This window comes from Peromyscus maniculatus, chromosome 12, assembly GCF_049852395.1.
Source record: "Peromyscus maniculatus bairdii isolate BWxNUB_F1_BW_parent chromosome 12, HU_Pman_BW_mat_3.1, whole genome shotgun sequence".
Lineage (NCBI taxonomy): Eukaryota > Metazoa > Chordata > Mammalia > Rodentia > Cricetidae > Peromyscus > Peromyscus maniculatus.
The window spans coordinates 27,521,104-27,546,245 of NC_134863.1; the positions used below are offsets into that span (position 1 = coordinate 27,521,104).

A 25,142-nucleotide genomic window follows, 5' to 3' on the forward strand; every position below is an offset into this window, starting at 1 on the left:
AGGACTTGAGACTGAGCTGGAGAGATGGACCAGTGGTTAAGAGCACTTGCTGCTTCCAGAGGACCCACATTGGAGCCCATCACTGACATGGCAGCTCATAACCGTCTGTAACTCCAGTTCTTGGAGATCTGATACTCTTTCCTGACATCCTTAGCCCGCAAGCTTGCACTTGGCGCACATACATACATGCAAGCAAAACACATACATAACACACACATACAATAACAAATACATAAATGAATGGATGGATGAATGAACACATGAATAGAGAGTTGGAGACCCAGGAAGAGCATGAGAGAGAGAGAGAGAGAGAGAGAGAGAGAGAGAGAGAGAGAGAGAGAGAGAGAGAGAGCAAACACAGCACCAGACACCAGCAGGCAATCCGTCACAGCCTGTTAACTCTGGAGCTGGGGCAGCTAGCGCTTTGTCCACTCAGGGCCATGGAGCTGTAGGAAAAGGGACACACTGTTGGAGGGAGAGAGAGAGCTGTGTGTAGCTAGAGTTTTCCTGCCTGGTCCACAGTCAGGACAAATCTCTGTCACTTGCCAGTCCCATAGCGCTCAGACCCAATCAAGTAAACACAGAGACTTACATTACAGCTGTGTGACAGGAATATTTGTAAACACGTGGAATAGTAAAAAGAATACCCAACATTCCTTTTCCGTTTCATGCCCAGAGGAGTGCAGTGCTCAGGCATGCTCTCCTCAGAAAGGGTGGTGGTGGTGGTGGTGGTTCTAGCACCAGCTCTGCCCAGTTCACCCATGGGCTTTGCTGGCCCTCCGAAGTGGCTCAAGTCCGGCACAGGGTCTGTGAGGGGCAGATTCCTTACCTGTCTCATCACTGTATTCCCCATCAGGACACTCCACACACTCAAAGCAGCAGGTGGGCTCCCCCTCAATGATCCCCTTCCTGGTCCCTGCCAGGCAGTCCCGGCTGCAGTTGGAGAAGGGCACCTGAGGGTAGAGAACACACAAGAGAGAGGTTTGCATCCGGGGGTCAAGGGTCAGTCTTACAACTCCTTTGACATGGGCCAAGTGAGGAACTTGGGTGTAAGGATCAGTGTGGCTAACTCTGGGCCATTCTAGATGGAGAGAGGGTCAGGGTCCTCGGTCTTGTTCCCTGTAAAAAGCAAGAAAGGTGGTAAGGCCAAGTGTGGACATATTTGACAGTCTGCTTCAAACACACAAGTGAAGTCCTCCTGGATCTCAGTTGATCTCAGTAGCAACTTCGTGAGATGTGTAAAGAAATTATTAATATGCAATTTATAATAAACATACATGGTATTTTTGTGGTCATGTCTACAAAATTTTCAGAAAAGTGTCAGAATCTAAGGTTTGTTGGTTCCTACTGTGTGCTCGCTTTCAGATTGCATTTCTATAGAAAATTGAAATTTAATTTATAATTCTGTCAGGTAATTAAGAACATAAATGACTTATAAGGATTAACTCGGTCACACATTTACTAATGATGAAGCCCGTCATGCCCAGAGCCTGATAGAGGACGTTAGGATTCCAGGGAACTATACAGGAAATAACTTCCAAGCAGGAGGGGAGATGAGACATGGACCAATGACAGATAATTACATGCATTAATAGGAGCAAATGATAAGCGGATGATACAATAAAGGCACACTGATGATGGGCTAGCCAGTCAGTTTGGGATCCAGTCATTTCAAGTGTAGACAAAGGTATAATTACTGGGCATATGAGTTTAACCCATGGAATCCCCAAACCTCCATCCGGAAAAGGTCAGGACACATTTTGTAATTGAGATGAGGATTTGCCCGCTGTGGGTGGGATTACCTGTCATAGGAGACCTCCCCTTGGCGAAGCCATCTCACATACTGGGAAACAGCAAAATGATAGCCATTTGGCAATAAGAACAAGTTGACTCTTTGGTCCCGTTATGAAAAGTGGCTCAGGACGCTCGCTCAAAGATCCTAACAGAAAGGCAATGTAAACAGCCATGGAATGGATCTCAGCCTGACTCCCCACGGAGTTAATGAGGATGGTCCTGAGTCGCTTCTGCAGAGGAGCTGGGGTTCTGCATCTTGTTACATTTTAGCAGCTCAGTTATGTTTTTGTTGATGCGCTAAACACCCCCACCAAAAACACCTTGGGGAGGAAGTGGGTTATTTGGCCTTCAGGTTGCCGTCCATCATCAGGGAAAGTCAGGTCTTGAGTCAGGAACTGAAGCAGAGGCCACAGAGAAAAGCTGCTCATTGGCTTGCTCCCCATGGCTTTCTCATATTGCTTTTTGATGCTGCTTAGGTCTACCTTCCCAAGGGTGTCAACAGCCACACTGGGCTGGGCATTCCCACATCAATCATTAACCAAGGAAATGCTTCATGGACTTACCCACAAGCGAATCTGATGAGGGAATTTTTTTTTTTTTTAAATTGAGGTTTCCTTTTTTCCCCAGATGATCCTAACTGTGTCAAGGTGACAAAAAAACTAACCGGTACGTTAGCATACAACTACCCAGAATTGTCATCATTTCAGCATATCCTACATCTTTCCTTAATGAGCATCTTCACTGAATGATGGGCTTCTGGCTCTCACTCAGCCTTTCAGATGTGGGGCAGGACACCTTGACCGGAGTCACAAGCATTTCCCTCTTGGTCATAGAATGAATGGCCCCTCTGATGTATGGGTCAGTCTAGGGCTATTTTGAGTTCACATCTCTGCATGGTTAATGGAAATTGGGCTCTGTGGAAAAGCTATGGAAGATTGTCCTATGCCTGTTGGGCATTTAGCATCCCTGATCCCCAAGTGTTGAAGGCCATTATTACTTCCCAGTCCTTGTGACCGCCTATAAGGAAGTCCTTTCAATCTCAAATTTAAATCCCCTACACAAGGTGGGTAGGATGTCTCCCTCAATGCCACTTGAGAGACATTGACTTGAGAGATGTTTGCTCAAATATTTTGCTTTGGTTGGGGGAAGTTTTGACCTGGGAAACTTTGTGGGTAGCCAGGGAGTCAAAAGTGAGGTGACTCATGACTCTCAGGTTCCCAGGCTCATCACTGAACACTCTTGCAGTTCATGGGAACTCTGGACACTCAGAACTGGGGAGTGTAGGAAAAAGAGGTTATCCTAGAAGCCTGTGATGAGTCCCAGGGCTCTCCCAAGCCAGCGGTCCCCTGACTTTGGTGGCAGCATGGCACTCTTTGCTCGTACCTCTCTGGAGAACCCACTCCACAAGATCTTCTCCTCGTTGATGAAGAGTCGCTCTCCCTTCTTGGCGTACACGTTGTAATGCCCAACCTCCTTGAACACAATGGAGCCGTCCTCTGGGGAGAGGTGCCAGTTGATGATGGAATAGTTCCCTACCAGGTCGCCACACTCATCGAACGTCACCTGCTCCCCCATGCTGTTGGTGAAGTTAAGGTGCCGTAGGTGCTTCAGGACCTGCAGAGGAACAGAGATGGATGAATAGGAGCCATGGACGGCCACGCGTGGTCATGCTGGTTGTGTAGTGTGACTGTTTCATTCCAGCAAAGGAAGAAACCTGAACCGAAGAGGAGGCCTTTGTCCAGTTGTTTTACAATGCTCGCACGTTCCCATGGTAGCTCTCATAAGCCATGGCTTTATGGACTACACAAATGTAAGTGGTGTAGGAAACGCTCTTCCGAAGATGGGGAGGAGAAGAGAATGCATCTCTCCTGACCACAGTTAAGTGAAAAATTCTGCAAGTGCAGCATGACCTTGTTGAACCATGACCTGCCTGGCCTCTCCTGAGTTGCGTGTGAGGCAGGAGAGGAGGGAAGAATAAAAGTTTGGCTGTCTGAACCTTCTTCTTTTCCTGTGGTTTTGAGTCCGTGGAGATGTCTTGCTGCCAAAATGCAGTGTGGAGTAGAAGGAAGAAACAGAGAGACTGTGGCTGGAGCCCTGACCACCGCTCTGGACACTCATGCCACATCCTTGAGTGTATCTCAGGTCTTAGGGGTCACAGAGGCCTTACACAAAAAGCAATTGTAGTAATTGCTAATACACATGAGTTATTTAAAGTTTTAAATACCATTTTACTGCCTTGTAGGCATGGTCCTTAGTGCTTCATGTTATTTAATCACAAATATAGCATAAGCACCCTCCCCCACCTTGGTTGTTTTTTTTTTGTTTTGTTTTTTTATTTATTTTTTATTTTTATTTTTTTTGAGATAGGGTCTCACTGTGTAGCTCTGGCTGGCCTGGAACTCACTTTGTAGACTGGGCTGATCTTGAACTTAAAAGATCCTTTAATCCCTCCCCAGTGCAGTGATTAAAGGCATGTGCCACCATGCCTGGCTCTGTTCCCCATTTTACTAATTGGGAAACTGGGTTACAGAAAACTGAAGTACTTTGTGCAGGATCACAAGACAGTGACAAGTACTATGCTCTGCTGAAGCCCCTGTTCTATAGCATGGAAGACCAAGTGAGAAGACAGGGCCAGCCACGAGTATGGCCTGCTTGTTTCTACCACACCTCTGGCTGGAGGCCTTCTCCTTGTCCCTTTCGGGTCCCACTTTCCTGCCTGAGGTATAGTGAGGCCTGGCTGGGGTGGCTAAAGCATCTCTCTTTCTCTCTCTCTCTCTCTCAGCTTGAACACTGACTTCGGAAAAACATGTTGCATTTTAACAAAAAGTTAAATAGAGTTGCCATTCAACCCAGCAGTTCTACACTCAGGTACCCATTCAAGACAAATGGATGAAATACACGTCACATAAAAACTCCTTGTGTACAAATGTTCATAGCAACATTGGTATAATAATCCAAAGTGGAAACACTCCAAACGCCATCATTTGAATGACTGGATGCATAAAACATTTCCTTACAATGGGATACTATTTGTACTAAGAGAAATAAAGTACTGGTGACTCTGTTCCTAGAAATTCTACACCCAGGATTTATTCAAGCAAGCTCCTCTTTGTTAGGCACTCGGTTACTGAATGCTTTCCCCTAAGGTCATGAGTAAGATAAGTATGTCCATTATCACTCTGTCGAGTCAATGTTGTGCTGGATAGCCATTGAAATTGGCTAAATCAAGCAGATTTAGAAAAAGTAATTTAAGATCTAGGTTCTATAGCCCTCCTCTGGAGACCAAGCACATAACACCAGAATGGTCAAAATAGATTTCCAAATGAAACGGTTTCTGGGGCTGAAGAGACAGCTTGCTCAGCAGTTAAGAGTGCCTACTTCTCTTGCAGAGGACCCAGGTTTGGTTCCCAACACCCACAAGTGCCTGTAACTCCAGTTCTAGGGGCCACAACACCTCCTTTTGGTCTCCATAGGCTCCTGCATGCATGTGGTGCACATAAACTCTCTCTCTCTCTCTCTCACTCTCTCTCTCACTCACTCACACACACACACACACACACACACACACACACACACACACACACGAATAAACAAATAATTTATAAATAAATAAATAATTTAAAAAGAAACAATTTCCTTTTTTTGGGTACATTCCTTAATATAAATTAAGTTAATAAATCGTTCTGTAGGGAGCATGCAAAAGTAATAATTTAAATTTTAACAAGTTCTGAATTTTTTAAAGATTTATTTATTTATTATATATACACAGTGTTCTGCCTGCGTGTGTGCCTGCAAATCAGAAGAGGGCACCAGATCTCATTACATATGGTTGTGAGTCACCATGTGATTGCTGGGAATTGAACTCAGAAACTCTGGAAGATTAGCCAGTGCTCTTAAACTCTGAGCCATCTCTCCAGCCCCAAGTTCTGAATTTTTTTGCCTTGATAATCCTGCTTATAATCGTGTGTGTGTGTGTGTGTGTGTGTGTGTGTGTGTGTGTGTGTGTATGAGAGAGAGAGAGAGAGAGAGAGAGAGAGAGAGAGAGAGAGAGAGAGAGAGAGAGAAGATTTTTTTTTTTTCAAGACAGGGTTTCTTTGTGTAGCCTTAGCTGTCCTGGAACTTGCTCTGTAGACCAGGGTGGCCTCAAACTCAGCTCAAACTCAGAGATCCGCCAACCTCTGGCTCCTGAGTGCTGGGATTAAAGGCGTGCACCACCACAGCCTGGTTTGAGAGAAGAGTATTTTGTGTATGAATGTGCTGTATACGCATGTGTGTGTGTGTGCATGTGCACATACCTGTACATTTGGCAGAGGCACAAGAAGGCCATCTGCTTCTGCTTTACTCCTCATTGGAATGGAACTAGACTGCTGGCCAGCAAGCCCCAGATGTCCCCTGGTCCTGCTGTCCCAGCTCTAGAGTGACAGACAGGTACATGGGCTGCATTTACACAGGCTTTAGGAGTCAAACTCAGGCCCTGAGGCTTGCATACAAGTGTGCTTCTCCACTGTGCCATCCCTCTGGCCCCTTACATACTTTCAATGTCTTTATCATAGTATTCCTGTCAGCTGCCCGTCGATAATGCAGAAGGGTTCAGACCAAATTTATCAAGCCATCCGGTCTGTGACTGAGACATAGGGAAGAAGACTCTCCTCTTTCTGGGGCACTGATCGAGTGTCAATCATTGTTAGGGCACCATTAAAATCATTTAAAATCACTCTCAGTGTCAATGATAAGTTCTTACTATAATCACTCCTGATGTTCAGTTGCCCATGAAGAAGCGAGGTAGTGGGGACTGGATAATTCTCGCTGCCCCCAGCTGTTGGAATCTCCTCTCCTACCCTGGCTGCCTCAGCCAAAAAGACTATCAGTCAAGCAGCCATCAGAACCCTCTGACGCCAACACCAGCTGTTGGGAACGCTCAGTGGATGCTTTATGGAAGCTACACTGTGAGCTGAACACTTGCTCTGGCTTCTGGGGTGCAGTGCTGACTGGACTGTTAGAGGCAGCCTAAGTGGGACTTTCTCTGTAATCACACACACTAATCCAAACCCAAGCCAGAGAACTCCTGTCGGGGGCCTGCTGTGACTGGTGCAAAAGGGACCGTGTCAGGACTGGTGTAGACGACACAAGTCTCCATGTGCAGAAAGGTCGACTGTGATTGACACAAACACCACTCTTCCGGTTACTTAGGTCTATCCAGCTCTCTTGAGGGAGTGGCTGCCACGCTGAGTCACTGGGGCGGCCAGGTGTGGCTGCTGCTCAGAAGCAGGGACTCTCAGGGAACTACAGGCCTTCCTGTGGGACAGGCAGAGCTCTGAGAGCTGCGGGAGACGTTGGTAAGAGTCCCAACAGCTCTAAAGGCCAAGGGTCTAAAGACACCCTAGGTCTAGGAGCTGTATTCTTGGCCTCTGTCAAAGGCTGAGGAATCCTAACTTTGAGGCCAGGGCAAGAGTCCCAGCATCCGAGGCTTGCATGAGAACTGTAACACCAGAGGGAGCCAGCCACTGCAGTTCCCGGGTACATGATGCTCTATCGCTTGCCGCCATCAAATACCTGTGGTTAGAAAAACTGCCAACGACCGGCCCCATATTGCTCATCCACCCACATGTAACAGATACTCAGTCAATAGTGGTCCCTATCATCTCTACCATGTAGACTACCAGGACCACAGCCAGCTGATTGGGAACGCGACTGCTTTTCTGAGACCACACACCTTCCCCCTTGTCTGTCCATACGCTGTCTAGTCATTATCCCCTTCATTTCTGTGTTTTTCCAGCATATATCTGTGGCCAAGTCTCTTCCTTCATTTATTTGTTTATGTCACAAGTAGGGCCAAACAGGCTGTTTTGAGGAGGGGAGCTGTAGTAGTATTTGATACAGACAAAGAGATGTTGGATCTACCCCAGCATGGTCAGTCATATCCACTCGCAACTTTCCCCACACCATCATTTTCTCCCTGGAGAAAGTGTGTGTAGGAACTTGGGTGTGAGGACAAGTGCCTGACGTCAACACTCATCAGTGTCTTCCGTAGGAACCCATCTATGGGCCAGCAACCTCTCAGGTTCTGGAAAGTGTGCACGTAGAGGGACCTATTGACCACACAGCTTTTTCAGAGGTCACACTGGCCTTGACAGGGCACAGGTCATCTGGCTATGGCCTTTCTTACTGGATAGCTATATGACCTTGGTAAAATAATTTTAGTCAATCCTGAGTCTTTCCTTACCCACAAAGTAATAGTGCTTTAGACCACTATTTGCTGATCATTTATTTGTTGTAGGCACCACCCTGAGCACGCTGTGCATATTAACTGAGTATTAACTTATAACAAACTTGTGAGTCTCATGATGCCTGTTTCTCAGGCTGGGAAAGTGGGGTATAGAGCATTAATTGGCATCCTAATGTCAGAAAACTATGGGCAGCTGAGAAAGGCTTAGTGTGGAGAGAGTCCAGACTCCGAACCAATTACGTCACCTCCTGAGCATGTGTAGGAGTTAGATTATATGGCCGTTAGGCTGTCTGCCTCTAGTTCAACAGCTTAACTAGTATGAAATTCAGGTTGAGAAGAAAGTTTAAGGATGGGATGATAGAGATGCTCAGTGGTTACGAGCAGTTGATGTTCTTACAGAGAACCCGGGTTTAGTTCCCAGTACCCACATGGTGGCTCACGACTACCCTTAACTCTAGTTCCGTGGCCTTTGATGCCTTACTCTGGTCTTACCGAGCATCAGGGATGCATGCAGTATATAGACATCCACACAGGCAAACCCTCATATACATAAAATAAAAACAAATCTTTAAAATAAGATGAAATAATAGTGGGATGATGGAATAACTGAGAGCCATAATTGGAAAAGTAGTCAAAAAATGAAGGACCTCTATGCTTTCCTATCTTTGAGATTTAAAAGATTTAAATCCAGCTGGGCGGTGGTGGTGCATGCCTTTAATCCCAGCACTCAGGAGGCAGAGCCAGGCAGATCTCTGTGAATTTGAGGCCAGCCTGGGCTACCAAGTGAGTTCCAGGAAAAGGTGCAAAGCTACACAGAGAAACCCTGTTTCGAAAAACCAAAAAAAAAAAAAAAAAAAAAAAGATTTAAATCCACCTTACTGAGAAATAATTTGCTCAGGATAAAGCCTGCCCATGTAAGTGTTCTGAGTTTTGTACAAACGTATACCGTTGTGACTCTTGCTGCCATTACCCTGCAAGGCTTCCTGATGCTGGTCTCCAGTCAGTCAACCGCCACATCCTCACATCAGGACCACCTCCATTCTGTTGTTAGAGATAAAATGCTGTGCGAATGGTTCCTACTCTTCCTCCTCCTCTCGATTCCTTTCTGAAGCTGGTGTTCCTGGGACTCCTCTGTCCACTCTACATTTACCTTTACCCCAGCATTCTTCCATACAGACCCTTCCTCACAAATCCCACCTGTTCCTCAGGCATGGAATTTTCCATTTCCTTCTTTCCTTCAAATTCTAACCTGGATGGTATTGCAGTCTTTTATCCGTAGTCATGTGAGTGAGAAATGTATTTTAGTCAAAATTTGTGTCTAGTCCAGTACCAATTCACTATTTGCTGACTAAGTCTTATTTCTTTAAAAAAATTTAAAAATTATTATTGTTTGATTCTGTTGATGGGTATTTTGCCTTCATGGATATTGGTACATCATGTACATGATTGCTGTTGGCAGAAGCCAGAAGACAGTGTAGGATCCTCTGGGACTGGAGTTTAGAATGGTTGTAAGCTCCTATGTGGGTGCTATGATTGAATCTGAGTCCGCTACTCAAATTGTTGAGCTGTCTCTACAGCCTACTAAGCCCCATTTATCTTTCATAAATAAATAATTAGTTAGTTTTATGTGTATGGATGTTTTGTTTGAATTCCTGTCTGTGTACCATGTGCAGAGGCAAGGAGAGGGCATTGAGTCCCCTGCAACTGGAATTAGAGATACTTACTTGTGAGCCACCATGTGGGTGCTGGGAATTGAACCCGGGTCCTCTGGAAGAGCAATGAGTGCTCTTAACCACTGAGCTATCTCTCCAGCCCTTAAGTTATCTCTTTAAGTATCTTTAGTAGTTATTTTGGCAGGCTGGCTTGTAAGCTTTATATTTGAGCACTTTATATATTCTGCATAATACTTTGCCTTTAAGTCATGTGATGGGGAACACAGAGGTGAAAAATCACTCTACACTTAATAACAATGAGAGAGAGTTTTTAGATTGGTTATTCCCAGCACATACAAAACCATCTATTTTTAAAAATAGCACTGGGGTTTGAAGCAAAACCTCATGACTGCTAGGTGAGTTCTCTTCCACTGAGTTATAGCTAGTGAGGATGTGGGGAAAAGGGGTTTATACAGTGCTGATGAAAATGTAAATTAGACAAGCCACTATGACTGCCAGTAGAGAGTTTCCCCAGAAAGCCAAAAGTAAAACTACCATATGACCCTGGGTGTGGATCCAAAGAGTCCAGGTCAGCAAGCCACAGATACCTGTGCATCCATGTTCATTGTAGGACTAGTCACATAACCAGATCACTGAATCAGCCTATATGTCTGTCAACAGATGAATACACACATACACACACACATACATGTATATATACACACATATATGTATATGTGTATATATATGAATATATACACAATGGAGCTTTAATCAGTCATAAATGAGAATGACATTGTATCATTAGCTGAAAATGGATAGAAACTAATGTGATCTGATTAAGCGAAATAAGCCAGACTTAGAAAGACAAACATCACATGTTTTGATGTTTTCTCTTACTTGTGGGTCCTAGGTTTTATACAGACACACAAATTTCATCTATAAGCAGAAGTGAGACTGTCTGGGAAAGAATGGGGCTCAGGAAAGGGGAGAAAGGGGAATTATGGGAGGGTGCATGTGGTCAAAGTACATGACATATTTGAATGAAAATGTCTTTATGAAGCTCATCACTATGCACAATGAATATACGTCAATAAAAAGCAACTAAAATAAAAAGTGCTTAAGTATTTCTTCCAGAGAAAGCATTCTTCTGTTTTCAGAAGGAATGAAATGATAATTCCACTGAAAAAGAATGTTCATACATTAACATAATGTGTCGCCTTTTTATTTTCTTTGTGGCACTATGGGAGGAAAATGAATGAGTCAATCAGGGAGAGAAATGGAGACATCACAGGATCACAGTGCATTTACCTACTTCTGAGAAGGTCATCTGTATCCCCAAGAAGGGCAAATGCATACAAGTTCTGAGAATTCCACTTTCTTGTGGTGATATTTCCATCTTGTGGCCTTCGGGGGGTATTTCCACCCAAGGACTCCAGAGCCAAGATGTATGCACTGTGAGCGTGAATGGGAAGCACCTATCTGCATACATTCTAAGAGTCACTAGAGTTTAGCCTGACACAAGAGGCTAGAAATCCTCCACTCACAGGTAGGACTTTCCATTAACTGAAGAAGCGTATGCTTGGTGGGGAGCCAGCAAGACTGAGGAAGAAAAATGAACAGAATGGACATACCTGGGAGTCTGACTTGAAAAGATTTCCAGGAGAAAATGAATTTTGATGGAAAGGAAAAGTTCATGGTAGACAGAGCTTGGAAATAAAATGTGATGCTCCTTGGGGTGTACCTTTCATGGGACGTACGTCTTCCTTTTATTGGATATAGACACGAAGAGGTGAAAGACAAAGATGCTGTGCCAACAGCCAATGAGAAACAAGATTTCTGCACCAAAATCTAATAAGCGACTGGAAGGGTGGTGCCGAGCAGGTGGCTTAGAAGCAAAGAGTTGAGAGATGGCTCAGTGCAAGCTGGTTCTTGGATTAGACTGTATATAGGTGGTAGGCGTCTCCATAGCTCTTCCTAATGACAGTCACTAGTTACTACTACATCTCTTGAGACTGAGAGATGGGACCAAGATCTTGGAGAGTCCAGAGGCTTCTGGGGCTCAATGGAGACTATGTAATATCAGAAGACATGTTGAGTAGTGCCAGGTACTCTTCATCCTCGGTGCTCAGGGTTCACTTTCATTCCTTACCCACCCCTCCTTCTTAAACTTTTTGAACTTAAAGCTACCACAGAGGCTGCAAACAGGGACACTGGGCGGGGGGGGGGGTGAGGAACAAAGAGGTGGAGACGGAACCACCTGTGGCGGGAATACTTCTGAGCAGCAAGAATAGCCACAAAATTTCCTTTTCCTCCCATCCCCCACTTTGTGCAGGTCAGTTTGGTTTGGGCTTTCTATTCCATTACTAATAAGCTCGAATCATTGCCTTCAGCCATCTTACTTCCTTGCCTGAGAGAAGAGTCACCGGAGAGTCACGTTTCTCACTGGAAGCTTCTTTTCCTTCAACCCTACCCTGCTCCTGTAACAAGTTCAAGAGCCAAGTCTTCCTTTCATGGAACACAGATGGGAAGAGATGAAAGGCAATGATATATACCACCCAGAGACTGTCTTTTAATTCATCTTAAACTGAGCTGGGCAGTAGTGGCTGATACCTTTAATCCCAGCACTCAAGAGGCAGAGGCAGGCGGATCTCTGTGACTTCGAGGCCAGCCTGCTCTACAGAGTGGGTTCCAGGACAGCCCGGGCTGCACAGTGAAACCCTATCTCGACAGACAAACAAACACAAGTCTTCATGGTAGCTTAACCATCTGCTTTGGTAGTGGTTCAGTGTGAAGAAGGAGGTTTGGCTACTCCACAGAGATTAGGAACTTCGGGGTGGCAGTGATGTTGGAGTGAGATTTTCTCACTCAAGTAGGGCTGGCTTGTTTTATGAGCACAGACAGTTAACTTCTTAGAACCACACGGGAGTCACTACATTAACACACGTACGCTACACGCTCTTTGTTTCTTGGTATCGTCCCTGAAAAGTAGTTGGGATCTGTATATAAATCTGTTCTACTTATCATTTCTGTCAACTGATTGATTATAAGTATATTAAGATACCACAATGATAAGGGTTGGGGAGATGACTCAGCCAGTAAAATGCTTGCCATGTAAGTGCGAGGATTTGGGTTCAGCTTTCCAGCACTTAGGTAGAAGGCCAGACGTGATGGCACAGCTCTGTAATCATAGCATTGGAGGGAAGGAGGAGACAGAGCCAAGAAGCTCATTGGCCATCAATGAGCTCCAGGGTTAGTGAGAGACCTTGTCTCAAAAAATTAGGCAGAAAATGAATGGAAACACAGGAACTATGAAGCAAAGGCTGAGGGGCCCCCAGCTGGATCAGACCCTCTGAATAGGTGAGACAGTTGATTGGCTTGATCTGTTTGGGAGGCATCTAGGCAGTGGGACAAGGTCCTATGCTCATTGCATGAGTTGGCTGTTTGAAACCTGGGGCTTCTGCAGGGACGCTTGGCTCGGCCTGGGAGGAGGGGACTGGACCTGCCTGGACTGAGTCTACCAGGTCGATCTCAGTCCTCGGGGGAGGCTTTGCCCTGGAGGAGGTGGGAATGGGGGGTGGGCTGGGGGGAAGGGGAGGGGGGCAGGAGGGGGGAGAACAAGGGAATCCATGGCTGATATGTAGAACTGAATGATATTGTAAAATAAAAATAAAATAAAATAAAATAAAATAAAAATTAGGCAGAAAGCTTTTGAAGAAGACACCCAACAGTTGATCTCTGGCTTCTGCAGGCACGTGACAGGTGTGCTCACACCCACACATGAACATACACCACACACCCATACATATAAATGATTACTGTGATAACCACACATCTGCATACAGCTTGCAAGTTGACAACTTGCTTTCATAGCTCATCTCATCTTTAAAAGAAGCTTGGGTGGACAGCAGGTTAGACGTGAGGGCCGTGTTACGGGGGAAAAGCTGTCGCTTAGAGATTCCTGGCTTGCCTAACATCACAGCTTAGAAAGGGGCTGCTGAAGCTGAATCATTTGATTCAAAGTCAGGGGACACCCCCTTCCATTCTCATGAAGTCTCTCTGATAAAATCTGGAACTGAGAAAAAAAAAAACCATACAAAGAGTGTAAAAGAGAGTCCAAATGAAAAACCAAAGTTCACAGGCAGGACAGGAGCACCTATGTAGGATATCATTCAGACCCGGTTGTTTCCTTTGGAAGTTCATGAGATGGCAGACATCGGTGATATCACGTCCATGTGTAATTCAAAATTTCAAGACAACTGAACGTTACCCTGTAAAACACCTGCAGGACCTTCACCTAAGTCCTGAGTTTTCTGTAGTTTGGGCTGGTTTCCCTTTGAAACATTTACCTTTTTAGGTTTGCCTTGCCTTCCATACTTTGTGTCCCAAGCTTGTGCTTAGCTGGCCAGCTGGCCAGTCCAGCACAGGCCAGTGACGTAATAACAAGTGTAGTGTCTGAACACAGCACGGCTTTCCTTCTTGTTGTCGTATGGAACAGAACAGGCACTGAACAAATGCTGGTTATTCACAAGGGTAAATTCACAAGGCAAGTTATTGAAGCCACACTAAATCGGTTCCCAGACACTTGAGAACCTTTAGGAGTGACGCTTTTGGTGTTCTGGAAACATCGGATTAATGATCAGTTGAGCTGTATGTAGCTTTCTAGCAACAGTTCATCAAACATTGGTTTAGTAAAAGTCAGTTTCTCAGATGTGTGATAAGGTTTCACGAATCAAAGCTCTACTTTGTGATCATTTTGATATTGCAACTTTTGTGATCACTCTGGTTGTACTTGTCCCTGTCTTAGCTGACCTAGAGTTGCCTGGGAGATGAAGGCATACCCCTGAGTGTGTCCAGGAAGGTGCCTTTAGAGAGGATTAGCTGAGGAGGAGACACATCCTGATGCTGGCACCTTCCCCACTACCTGAGGGGATGGAACAGGGTTCAGGGAGGGGGAGAGGAGAAGATGAGTGCTAGAAGATCCTTGTCTTTGCTTCCCGGTTGGTCAGGAAGCGAACAGTTCTTTTATGCCACATACTATAATGGCTATGGTGTCCTTCCCAAGAACATGGGACCAAATGTCCCATAAACTGAACCCTTGGAAACCATGAGCTGGGACAAATTCTCCTTTAAGTTGGTGTCTCAGGTGCTTTGGGTCACAGTGACACAAAAGGAAATAACTATATTTCTTTGCTGGGTCAGCCCGATTCTGCTTTATCACACAGAGAACTGCTAGCTACGTGAAAGACTTACCTGCCAAGCCTCAACCTTCTTGATGTCTGCACAGGACCCATTGGTGAAAAGCCCCCTTCCAGGTAAACAGGTATATATATCTTGCAGGGCATGGGCAATGGAGTAGACAGCTAAGTACACGTTGTAGGATATCCGTAAATGTTCGTAATCCATGTAAGGGGTCTCCACACTGCTGATGTTCTCATCCCCTGTGCAGGGGGGTCGGAAGGCAGTGGAGCTATTGCTTAACCTGTTGCCACCTTCCTCGTGACTTCTTATGAACGTGTCCACAGGTAAAGGTCCTTTAGCGCCTTCTTGCAGGTGGCAGTTAAATGTTTCTTCCCAAAACTCTTTGGCAAAACCATTGTGGACAGACTTCCTGGGATGGACTTTCTGCAGGAATTCTCGGAAGCCTGGGATCTGCCCGGCCTTCAGACCGAACCCGATGGTGCCCCCGACCACATGGAAGTATTCAGGCATAGCAATCAAGGAGGAGCTGGCCCAGGCCTCACTGGCCAGCCAGATCCTGCCTGTGATGTTGCGCCGCACAATCTCCTTGATGAGGGGCTCTAGGTCTGGGCCGCTGGAGAAAACGACGATGACCTTGGCTGTGGAGTTCTGGATCACTTCCACCACCTGCTGGATCTCTTCCTCATCAGAGTATTGGGAGATAAGCTCGCTGAAGTCAATGCAGATGTCCCTCTCTTCTGCTTCCTCTCGGAACTTCTCAATACCTGGCCGGCCGTAGTCATCATCCGCGGCAATGGTGCCCACCCAGTTCCAGCGGAAATACTCGATAATGTCCGCCATGGCGGTGGCCTGGTGCTCATCGTTGGGGATGGTGCGGAGGAAGGATTTGTACTGGTTCTTGTTGCTGAGGAGCCTGCTGGAGGAGGCGTAACTCACCTGGGGAAAGTCGAGAACGAAGAATAAGGTTCTAGCTGAGTCTCAAGGCTTACCTCAAGGTCTCTTACCAAAGGAGTTCAATGCGGGCAGGATGGACGTCTGAGAAAAATCAGATAGTTCTACCCCCAACGTGAACCCCTAAGTACCTGTTAGTTCCCAGTGCATGATAATGCCTTCAAAACTGGGTCTAGCAATCGCCTTAACCCCTCCATAGTGAAATGTGCTGATCTCTTTAAGGAGTCTTGTGTCCCCTATCCCCATGTCTTCTAGCTTCCTCTGAAACACCTCTTTGGTTACATTAGATCCATGTGTTCACTTGGCACATGCTTTGCCTGTTGGGCCCATGTTTTTTTTTTTTTTTTTTCCCCCAAGACAGGGTTTCTCTGTGCAGTTTTAGTGCCTGTCCTGGATCTCGCTCTGTAGACCAGGCTGGCCTCGAACTCATTGACATCTGTCCGGCTCTGCTTCCCAAGTGCTGGGATTAAAGGCGTGCTCCAGGACTGAGCGGCTTTGGGCCAGGTTTTGATCTGAACATTACAGCTCCCCGCACTGTTGTGAATGCTTTGTTCATAACCCTCCTCTGGGAGAACCAGCCTCCCTATGGTTATAAACTTGAGACTCTTTAGAGGACCCCCAAAGAGGTCCTTCCTCCTACTCACTCATTTTCTCTCTTCCCATTTCCCAGTTATTTCCTGCATTCCTCTCCTACTTGTCCCTGCTCTTTAGATGAAATTAGCACCAATTACGGGGAATTCTGAGAGTTCTTTAGCCTTTAGGCTCAGGTAAATCAATCAAGCTCAGGATGTAAGCTCAGTTGCCCCGAACTTCAATAGCAATAACAACATCACCAAATGTCATCAGAAAAACACCCTTTCCTCCGACTTCTCAGTGGTTCAACCACCATACAAAGCCCTTTGTTCAGCTGTAGGTGAGGACTAAACCTCCTTGCCTACTACCCTCTGATGTGAATCTCAAAAAAAGTTATAGAGGCTGAAGAGCAAGCCCGGAGAAGGCATGTTGTTGATAGACCCCGCTCTGCACTGTAGGCAGGTCTATATTAGTTCGTGGGTGTCCATCAAGGAAAGAAATTCTGTAATGTTCAGAGAAATGCTTGGAAAGAGCTCAGATATCATTAGGTAGGACAGAGCTCTGCAATGTTCTAGAAAAATATTGTGGTTGAGCTGGGTGGTGGTGGTCTTTAATCCCAGCACTCACGAGGCAGAGGCAGGTGAATGTCTGTGCGTTCGAGGCCAGCCTGGTTTATAGAATGAGTTCTAGGACAGGCAGAACTGTTGCACAGAGAATCACTGTCTTGAACGCCCCCCCCCCCAAATAATCATGGCACAGAAGATGGTCAATGGAAGAGCTGGTTAACCAAGAGTCACTTCTTCCCACAATCCATGCCTCAAAGCTACAGAGGATCAACACCTCTGCTTGGGCCCCTAGCAGCACCCTGGGTGTCATCACAGCTCACCCGCTAGGGAGTCCCAAGTTATTAGAGCATTTCTTCTGATGAACAGGGCAGCTGTCCCCTTCACAGAGTCCTTCTGGGAAGTGAAGTAGCATTTGACAGGGTTTGTTCACTGGTTTCCTAAAGCATGCTCGAGCTTCCAGAAAACAAGCGGAAGAGACCTACAGGAACACTTTTCAGATACTTCTTACTAATCAGCTTTGTTTGGGCAATGTTTTAAAATAAACATTCCCACTAGGCTTCTTTGCATTGATTAAGAGTCAATATAAAAAATGTCAAAGATACTGGCCTAGGAAAGACTCAACCAAATTTGCCAAAGGCAAGCATAGCTTCTCTGGCAGGGTTTTGATCTTAGAAGCTGTAATATGAAACTGACACCTTTTTAAATCTGAATAATCCCCTCCTGCTCCCACAGAGTTTCAGGATCTAGGTGGTTAGAGGGAATGATTTGTGTACATGTTATTAGTTATTGAGAGCCTCTTTGGAGGTTCTAGCTGGGGAGCACAGCTACTTGTATACATAACTCCCCCCCCCCCCACTGATTGGTCCTCCTCTATTCAGGGAGGGTCCTCCTTGACCATGTGAACAGCTTCGGGAAGAATGTATATGGAGTGGAGAGGGAGGAAGGGGACATCTGCCTAGCCAGCCTGATCAGCTGAATGGATCGATGGGGTGACAGATGTCCTAGCCAGATCACCACCACACCCACGTTATGAATTTTTGAAAGCTTTGTAGATCTGAAAAACTGGCTACAGAGTCAGGGTTTTGCAAGGACAAAATTTACCATCTTTAATATCTGCCCATCATTGGTTATTTCTTTATTTTCTTTTGAAAAAAAAAAGAAAGAAACAAAAATGTTCATAAAGGGATACAAATTAAAACCCAAACTATCTCTCAAGGATATATTCTTTTAATGTATTTAATATAATTTTGACCACCTATAAAGTCAAGTAAATGTCACTCAGTGTCCTTCCTTCAAAGAAAAGGCCGTAAAAACACATCCAACTTTTCTTGACAGAGGGGGAAAACTACGTGGATAATTCGGAAACCTGTTCTGACCAGTTTCTTCCAGCTGGTCTTTTTTGTTACAGCCTCTTGGTGGCATGATTGATGTAAGTAACAGGGCCGGGCACGTGGCCCTCCCCACAGAGCACCGCTTCCTGGCTCTGCAATGCCACTCGCTGGGGAAGCATCAAAGTTCCAGATAAGCTGTATCCTCGTCTCTTTAACCATGATGTCTGCAGGATGGACCCAGGCAGAGGGATTTTTTTTTTTTAAAGCTCCCTGAGGGATTCTAACATGAAGCCACAGCAAAGAACTCCTGATGAAGATGAACACAGTAATTTGACTGATAATCACTATAGGTGTTGTTGTTGTTTTGAGACAGAGTATCACTCTGTAGGTAGCACAGGAACTCACTATGTGTGAGTTCACTCCCAGTGTGTACATCACTACCCGCAGCCCACAGCAGTCCTCTTATCCCTTTCAACATTCATACTCTTGTCTTTCATTCTAGCCAAGCAGAAATGAAGCTCCACCCTTCACATTCTTTTTTAAAAATCTATTGCCATTTCCATCTTCTACCACTTGGCTATGGGATAACAACTTATGATCCCGGTGCATTTAAAACAATGCTGCACATATTTAAACATGCTCAACGTGTCTGGTGGGGACTGGGTCAAAGCATTTTGGCACAAAAATGGCAAAGACAGGGCTTTCTTATGGGGAACATCTTTACTTCCTGAAAGTAAGGGTTCTGTCCACAATGACAAGAATGCCTGTGTTGTTACATGTCTGCAAAAGGGTTGAGGCTGTCAGCAAAGAAGCAGACCCCTTTGCAAGAAGAGAAATGGGAATTTATTCATATGAATTTCAAATATTAAACACTAGAAAAAAAATCCAAGTCTGATCTTTAATTTACAGTTGAATGCTAATACCACAACCAAGCTGATGGACATGGACATTTAAACTTCTTGCAATTCTCACTACAATAAAGTGATGTAATAGATCTATAATTATTAATTCCAAGAAAGGTTGGCTTGATGGGCCATAGCGCTAAAGGGGAAAATCAGGTAATAAAATGGCAGTTAGAGCTGGCTGTCGTTTGGTATGGTAGAGGAGGAATACAACTTTGAATCAATGCTTATAAAATACTTGCTTTGGTGAATGATTGGTATTTGAAAATGCATCTACCTCCCGCCTAGGCTGAGTTCCTGCAGGATGGAGACTGTTTGTTCATACACACTTTGTAAATATTTGTTGGCGGAATTAGAGTACGCTCCATTTCAGAATGTGCGGGACAGTGTTTACATTTCTGTTTTATGGGGAATCATGCTTTATTTCCCTCTGATAGGGAAGAAGAAATGTTGAGGGATCAGAATTAGGGGCAGATATTTTTGGTTTGAACGGTGAGACTCACATCATAGGACCTTACTCCTTTTGATAAAAATAGAATGTCAGTTCCTAAAGGAGTGAACTGGGAAATGACAGGAAAAAAAGATCAAGTTGTATACTTGTAAGCTTTGTTTAAACGAGTACTGGAGGAGCAGAGAAGGTCTCAGGGACTTCTGGCGCTCATGGTACACTGCTGTGACTACCTTTGTGCCCAGGGAAAGCCAGAGAGGACATTGTTAGCACATGACTCTCCAAACCTGCTTCTCCTCCTCTCTGCCTCTGGTGCCCATCTAAGGAGATGCCAGTTGGACTGGAAGGATGGCTCAGTGGTTAAACTGTTCTTTTTTTTTTTTTTTTTTTTTTTTTTTCCGAGACAGGGTTCTCTGTGTGGCTTTGTGCTTTTCCTGGAACTCACTTGGTAGCCCAGGCTGGCCTCGAACTCACAGAGATCCGCCTGGCTCTGCCTCCCGAGTGCCACCACCGCCCGGCTGAACTGTTCTTTGAGAGAACTTTAGTTTGATTCCCAGCACCCATGTTGGGTGGCTCACAACCACCTGAAACTCCAGTTCCAGGAGATCTGACACCTCTGGTCTCTGAAGGCACTGGCATGCATGCACATACCTTCACGCATGCGCGTTCACGCATGCGCGCGCGCACACACATACACACACACACACACACACACACACACTCTTAAAAATAATAAAAAATATGTCTTAGAAAGGAAGGCATCAGTACCTGGGGGATGTAGAAGAGGCCCAGCAGGTTGGCTACTGCCGTGGAGACACCCGAGCCAGTTGCTCCCACCACTGCAATCGTCGAAGGGATGTGTTCTGAGCAGTTGCAGAACTCATCCAGGTTCAAAGAGTCGATTTTGTTCTGGGCCACAAAACTCAGGGTGGCCTCCAAGGCCTTGGAGACGGTGTTGCAGGTGTCGAATATCCTGTAGCCCAGCGTCATGTTGGGAAGAAGGGCAGGGCTGCTGTTTATCTCCTCTATGGCAAATATCATGGCTTGTAACCATCGAAATCCACGGAAGTTATACCTGGAAGGAAGACACGGAGTAAGCAGTGGGAGGCCCTGGTCAGCTTTTAGCGCAAGGGCCACCTGGGCTGTGCTTGAGTTACCCTGCCTTTGAGGTTCAAGAGCCTCTGTGTGAAAACAGAAGACGACATTTTCCAATAAGGCTGGCTTTAAAGGTGTCACGAGATAGGCAAATTTCCTAGCAAGTATGTCCCTTTGAATTAGGGGACAATAACAGAAAGGACTATTTTGATACTTAATTGAATAATTTTTAGCTGCGATCTCTAGCATAAAATTCGCAGTAGCTAGTTGAAGGATTTTAGTGAAGGGAAGCCATGGCTGGGTGTGTCGGTGCAGGCCTGTGTGAGTGGCAGCCCTTGGCAGGTTGGAGCAGAAAGGTCGTGAGTTTCAGGCCAGCCCTGGGCTACATAGCAAGTCTTTGCCTTAAAAAAAAAGTCAGCCGTGGATTTCTTCATCTGCTTCCTTCAGTCACTGGATGAGGGTTCTATGATGACAGCTAGGATAGTCAGATGCCTATGGTGGGTTACTTTGTGTGGCCTTGGTGCAGGGAGGAGGGGCTTGGACCTGCCTCAACTGAGTGTGCCGGGCTCTGCTGACTTCTCTGCCTTGCCTTGGAGAGGGTGGGAGTGGGGGGTGGGTTGGGAGGAATGCTGGGGGGGGGCAGAAGGAGGGAGGACAGGGGAATCTGTGGTTGGTGTGTAGGGTGAATAGAAAATCTCTTAATTAAAAAAAAGAAGAAGAAGAATTAGCCGGGCGGTGGTGGCGCACGCCTTTAATCCCAGCACTCAGGAGGCAGAGCCAGGCGGATCTCTGTGAGTTCGAGGCCAGCCTGGGCTACCAAGTGAGTTCCAGGAAAGGCGCAAAGCTACACAGAGAAACCCTGTCTCAAAAAACCAAAAAAAAAAAAAAAAAAAAAAAAAAAGAAGAAAGAAAAAAAGAAAAAAGAAAAGTCACCAGGGGACCGTAAACCAGATCAGGATATTAGTGTGTGGGAGCCTGAAAACAAGCCCAGGTTTGCAGACTTGTCGCAGATTTAGACTGTGATAGACATTCCTGGAGGCTAAAGTAGCAGACAGAGTCAACCCTTTGTAGATAAATAAGTATTTGAAGACCACATACAGATGGGGTGTGAGATGCCTTAAGAACCGAATGCTTGTCCCGCAGAGGTAGCACACGCCTTTAATCCCAGCACTCGGGAGGCAGAGACAGGTGGATCTCTGTGAGTTTGAGGCCAACTGCGTCTACAAAGGGAGTTCCTAGATAGCCAGGACAGTTACACAGAGATACTCTATGTTGAAAAAAAAAAAAAAAAAAAAACAAGAGAAAAGGAAAGAAAAGAAAGGAATTGCATGCTTTGGGCTAATTTATAATTCCTATTTAGAAAATGATCATTACTGCTTTTCAAAGAAAGTTATTTTAAATAAAAATCAACTAAGTCAACAAAGAAATGGTACCAGTTCTCCTTCTCCCGGGCTTGGGAGGGTGAAGGATGAATAAATGTGGTGCCTCAGTGAATGGGGGTCCAGCGGAAAAACCCTCACATGGGGCAGGCTCCTCCTCTGTCTTGTGGGCCCACGACTCAAACTCAGCGACAGGAGGAGAATCCTGACTCACTGTATTCCACCAGATGGTCAGATGGTCATGGTTCCAGAGTTCTTGGTCTAACCCTCAATGTGAAATTTACCTGGTTACTTCAAGTTTCTTTCGCTATTTAATTACCCTTTTCACACTTGTAAGATTATTAGGAGATACTAAAATGTAACTAAGTGGCTTTTTTTTTTTTTTTTTTTTTTTTTTTGGATAAAACCACTGCTGTACTGATTTCGCTGTCTTTAATACATTTCCAGGGAAAGCCCCTTGTTTCTTTTGATGTCTGTTCCATAAGGAACAACTCAGACAGTGTTTGTCCACATGGGGCATCTGAAGAATACAGTCAATATTAATACAATTTTGCACTTATTTTTTTCCATATTCATGAGAAAAAAAATGTGAAAACGTCACTGGCTGCCCTGATTGCATGAACAGAAATCCACTTTTGTTGGGATAATGTCGTCGATCTTTCACTTTATTTTCCAGGAAGCTCAAGGTGAAATGCTGGACCCTTCTCGAAGCCGCAAGGTGCAGAGGGAAAGCGCTGCTCGCTGAGGAGCTGAGTCACTTGTGATGTGAGCTCATGGCTTCTGAGGTGTCTCCCAGCTAATCGAGGTGACTCTGTGGCAATCACATCCTACTACAGAGCTGTGGCTGGAAGCCACATTCTAAAGGGTCACAGTCAAGGAGAGAGCAACAGCTGGGGGACAGAGCGGTGAGGGCCTAAAAGAAATCACGTGTAAGCGGAGCTGACGGGAAAACGGAGACTATGGGCTTGGAGAAGAAAAGATTTAGGGGGACCTATTAGCTGTCTTCAGATGTTTTGAGAGGCCTCAAGATACCTAAGCAATCTGTGACAGGGTCAAAAGTGGGTAGTGTGGGCAAGCGGGTAGAGGAAGGAGGCTCTGCTTTTTATGAGAAAGATGTTTTAACAGAAAAAGTTTCAAAATGCAGCAGGCTGTATTTGGAAAGTGCTTGCTGCAGTCTTAGTGGCTACACTGTTTCTCTTAACTAAATTCCTGTGTCAAAGGTGAACAACAGAAAAAGGGGAAGCATCCTATACTTACAGATCACTGGAGCTTCTGGGTCCGAGGGAGACTTTCTATGACAGTTTACAAGAGCCAAAACGGACTTCCTTCTACACAGTTTTAATCACTCAGCTGATGAATGGATTCATTCATTCATTTTGCAGTGTTGAGGATAGAATTCAAGTGCATTGTAGAAAAGGCTGTACCACTAGGTGAAATTCCCAGCCCTTGTTACCTTCTATATTTGTCTGTGTTTTTGAGACAAGGTCCTGCTACTGAGCCAGGGTCCTGTTGCTGAGCCAGGGTCCTGTTGCTGAGCCAGGGTCCTGCTGCTGAGCTAGGGTCCTGCTACTGAGCCAGGGTCCTGTTGCTGAGTCAGGGTCCTGCTACTGAGCCAGGGTCTTGCTACTGAGCCAGGGTCCTGCTACTGAGCCAGGGTCCTGCTACTGAGCCACGGTCCTGCTATTGAGCCAGGGTCCTGCTACTGAGCTAGGGTCCTGCTACTGAGCCAGGGTCCTGTTGCTGAGTCAGGGTCCTGCTACTGAGCCAGGGTCTTGCTACTGAGCCAGGGTCCTGCTACTGAGCCAGGGTCCTGCTACTGAGCCACGGTCCTGCTATTGAGCCAGGGTCCTGCTACTGAGCCAGGGTCCTGTTACTGAGCCAGGGTCCTGCTACTGAGCCAGGGTCCTGTTGCTGAGCCAGGGTCCTGCTACTGAGCCAGGGTCCTGCTACTGAGCCAGGGTCCTGTTGCTGAGCCAGGGTCCTGCTACTGAGCCAGGGTCTTGCTACTGAGCCAGGGTCCTGCTATGTAACCTGGAACTCTCAATCCTCCAGCGTCTTTGCTGGAATTGCAGTATGTACCACCCTGCTCAGCTCCTTCTTGGTCTTGGCATTGAGCAACATGCTGCCAGATGCGGTCACTAGGTGGACAATGATGCTCTCTGGCTACCAAATGATTGGCTCTAGGCAGGCCTGGTGTTTGGATACCCTTGGCATTTTATTTATTTGGAAAAAGACTTCTTTACAGAAAGAAAAGGGAGGAGGCAATACGCCTCAGTATGATAACCCAAGCGGAAAAAAGGTTTTTAAAGTTCCTTTGGGTCCAGGGCAGCTTTTCTCCATCCACCCAGAGATGGACAGACCCCCAATGCAGCCTGCCTTACCTAATGCACTCCACGGACTCTGGTCTTGACTTCAGATCTTGATCTTTGGCTGCTACTCCAAAATGGATAGGAAAGAGACCCCCAAGGATGATGTCCCCCTTCTTTTGAGCTCGCTGGTCAGGCCCATAGGCAGAGGAGTGCCAGGCGAGAGCCAAGAGGGCCAAACAGCAGCTATAAGGTGCCATGGCTCTGCCTTCTCCCTAGGGGGACAATCAAAGGTGCTAGTGGTCTGGGGGCACGAGAACCCCCCCCCCCTTGGTGCAGTTCACGCCTTCTGGTGGGGACACATGTCTACAGAGTGGTTAATGACGGAATAGAAGTGACTGCATTTGCTTCTCCATTTCTGCCCTCTCCATGGCAGAAGTGTAGGGTGGGTGGTCCTCCAGTCCTGAGAAGCGACATCATGTAGAGACTGCCCCAGATGCTTTCTAAAAAAAGAGAGAGAGAGAGAGACAAAATGGATTCAGGCAAACCTACATCCCATCTTAGTACCATGACAGAGGTAGCTCAGAATTTCTGTGGCTTAGAATCACAGTTTTACTGAACTGTGTGTGAGACACAGAAACTTTCAGTCGCCCACATTGCAGAAGGACGGTATCCAGTTCTGAGAGGCCACGTTCTAAAGAGGCCACCCATAAACGT

At 45.9% G+C, this 25,142-nt stretch overlaps 1 protein-coding gene across 1 annotated transcript in view; it reads right to left on the reverse strand.

Moving 5' to 3' along the window:
• Positions 1-25,142, reverse strand: part of Casr (calcium sensing receptor) — a 76,256-nt gene that overhangs the window by 5,206 nt on the left and 45,908 nt on the right. The window contains exons 3-7 of the mRNA XM_076548816.1: positions 24,501-24,928; positions 20,414-20,720; positions 14,926-15,810; positions 3,178-3,408; positions 830-953 (exon numbers count right to left, since the gene is read on the reverse strand). Of these exons, the coding sequence (XP_076404931.1) occupies positions 830-953; positions 3,178-3,408; positions 14,926-15,810; positions 20,414-20,720; positions 24,501-24,685 (1,732 nt within the window). The 5' untranslated portion in view covers positions 24,686-24,928. The remainder of the gene's footprint in view (positions 1-829; positions 954-3,177; positions 3,409-14,925; positions 15,811-20,413; positions 20,721-24,500; positions 24,929-25,142) is intronic.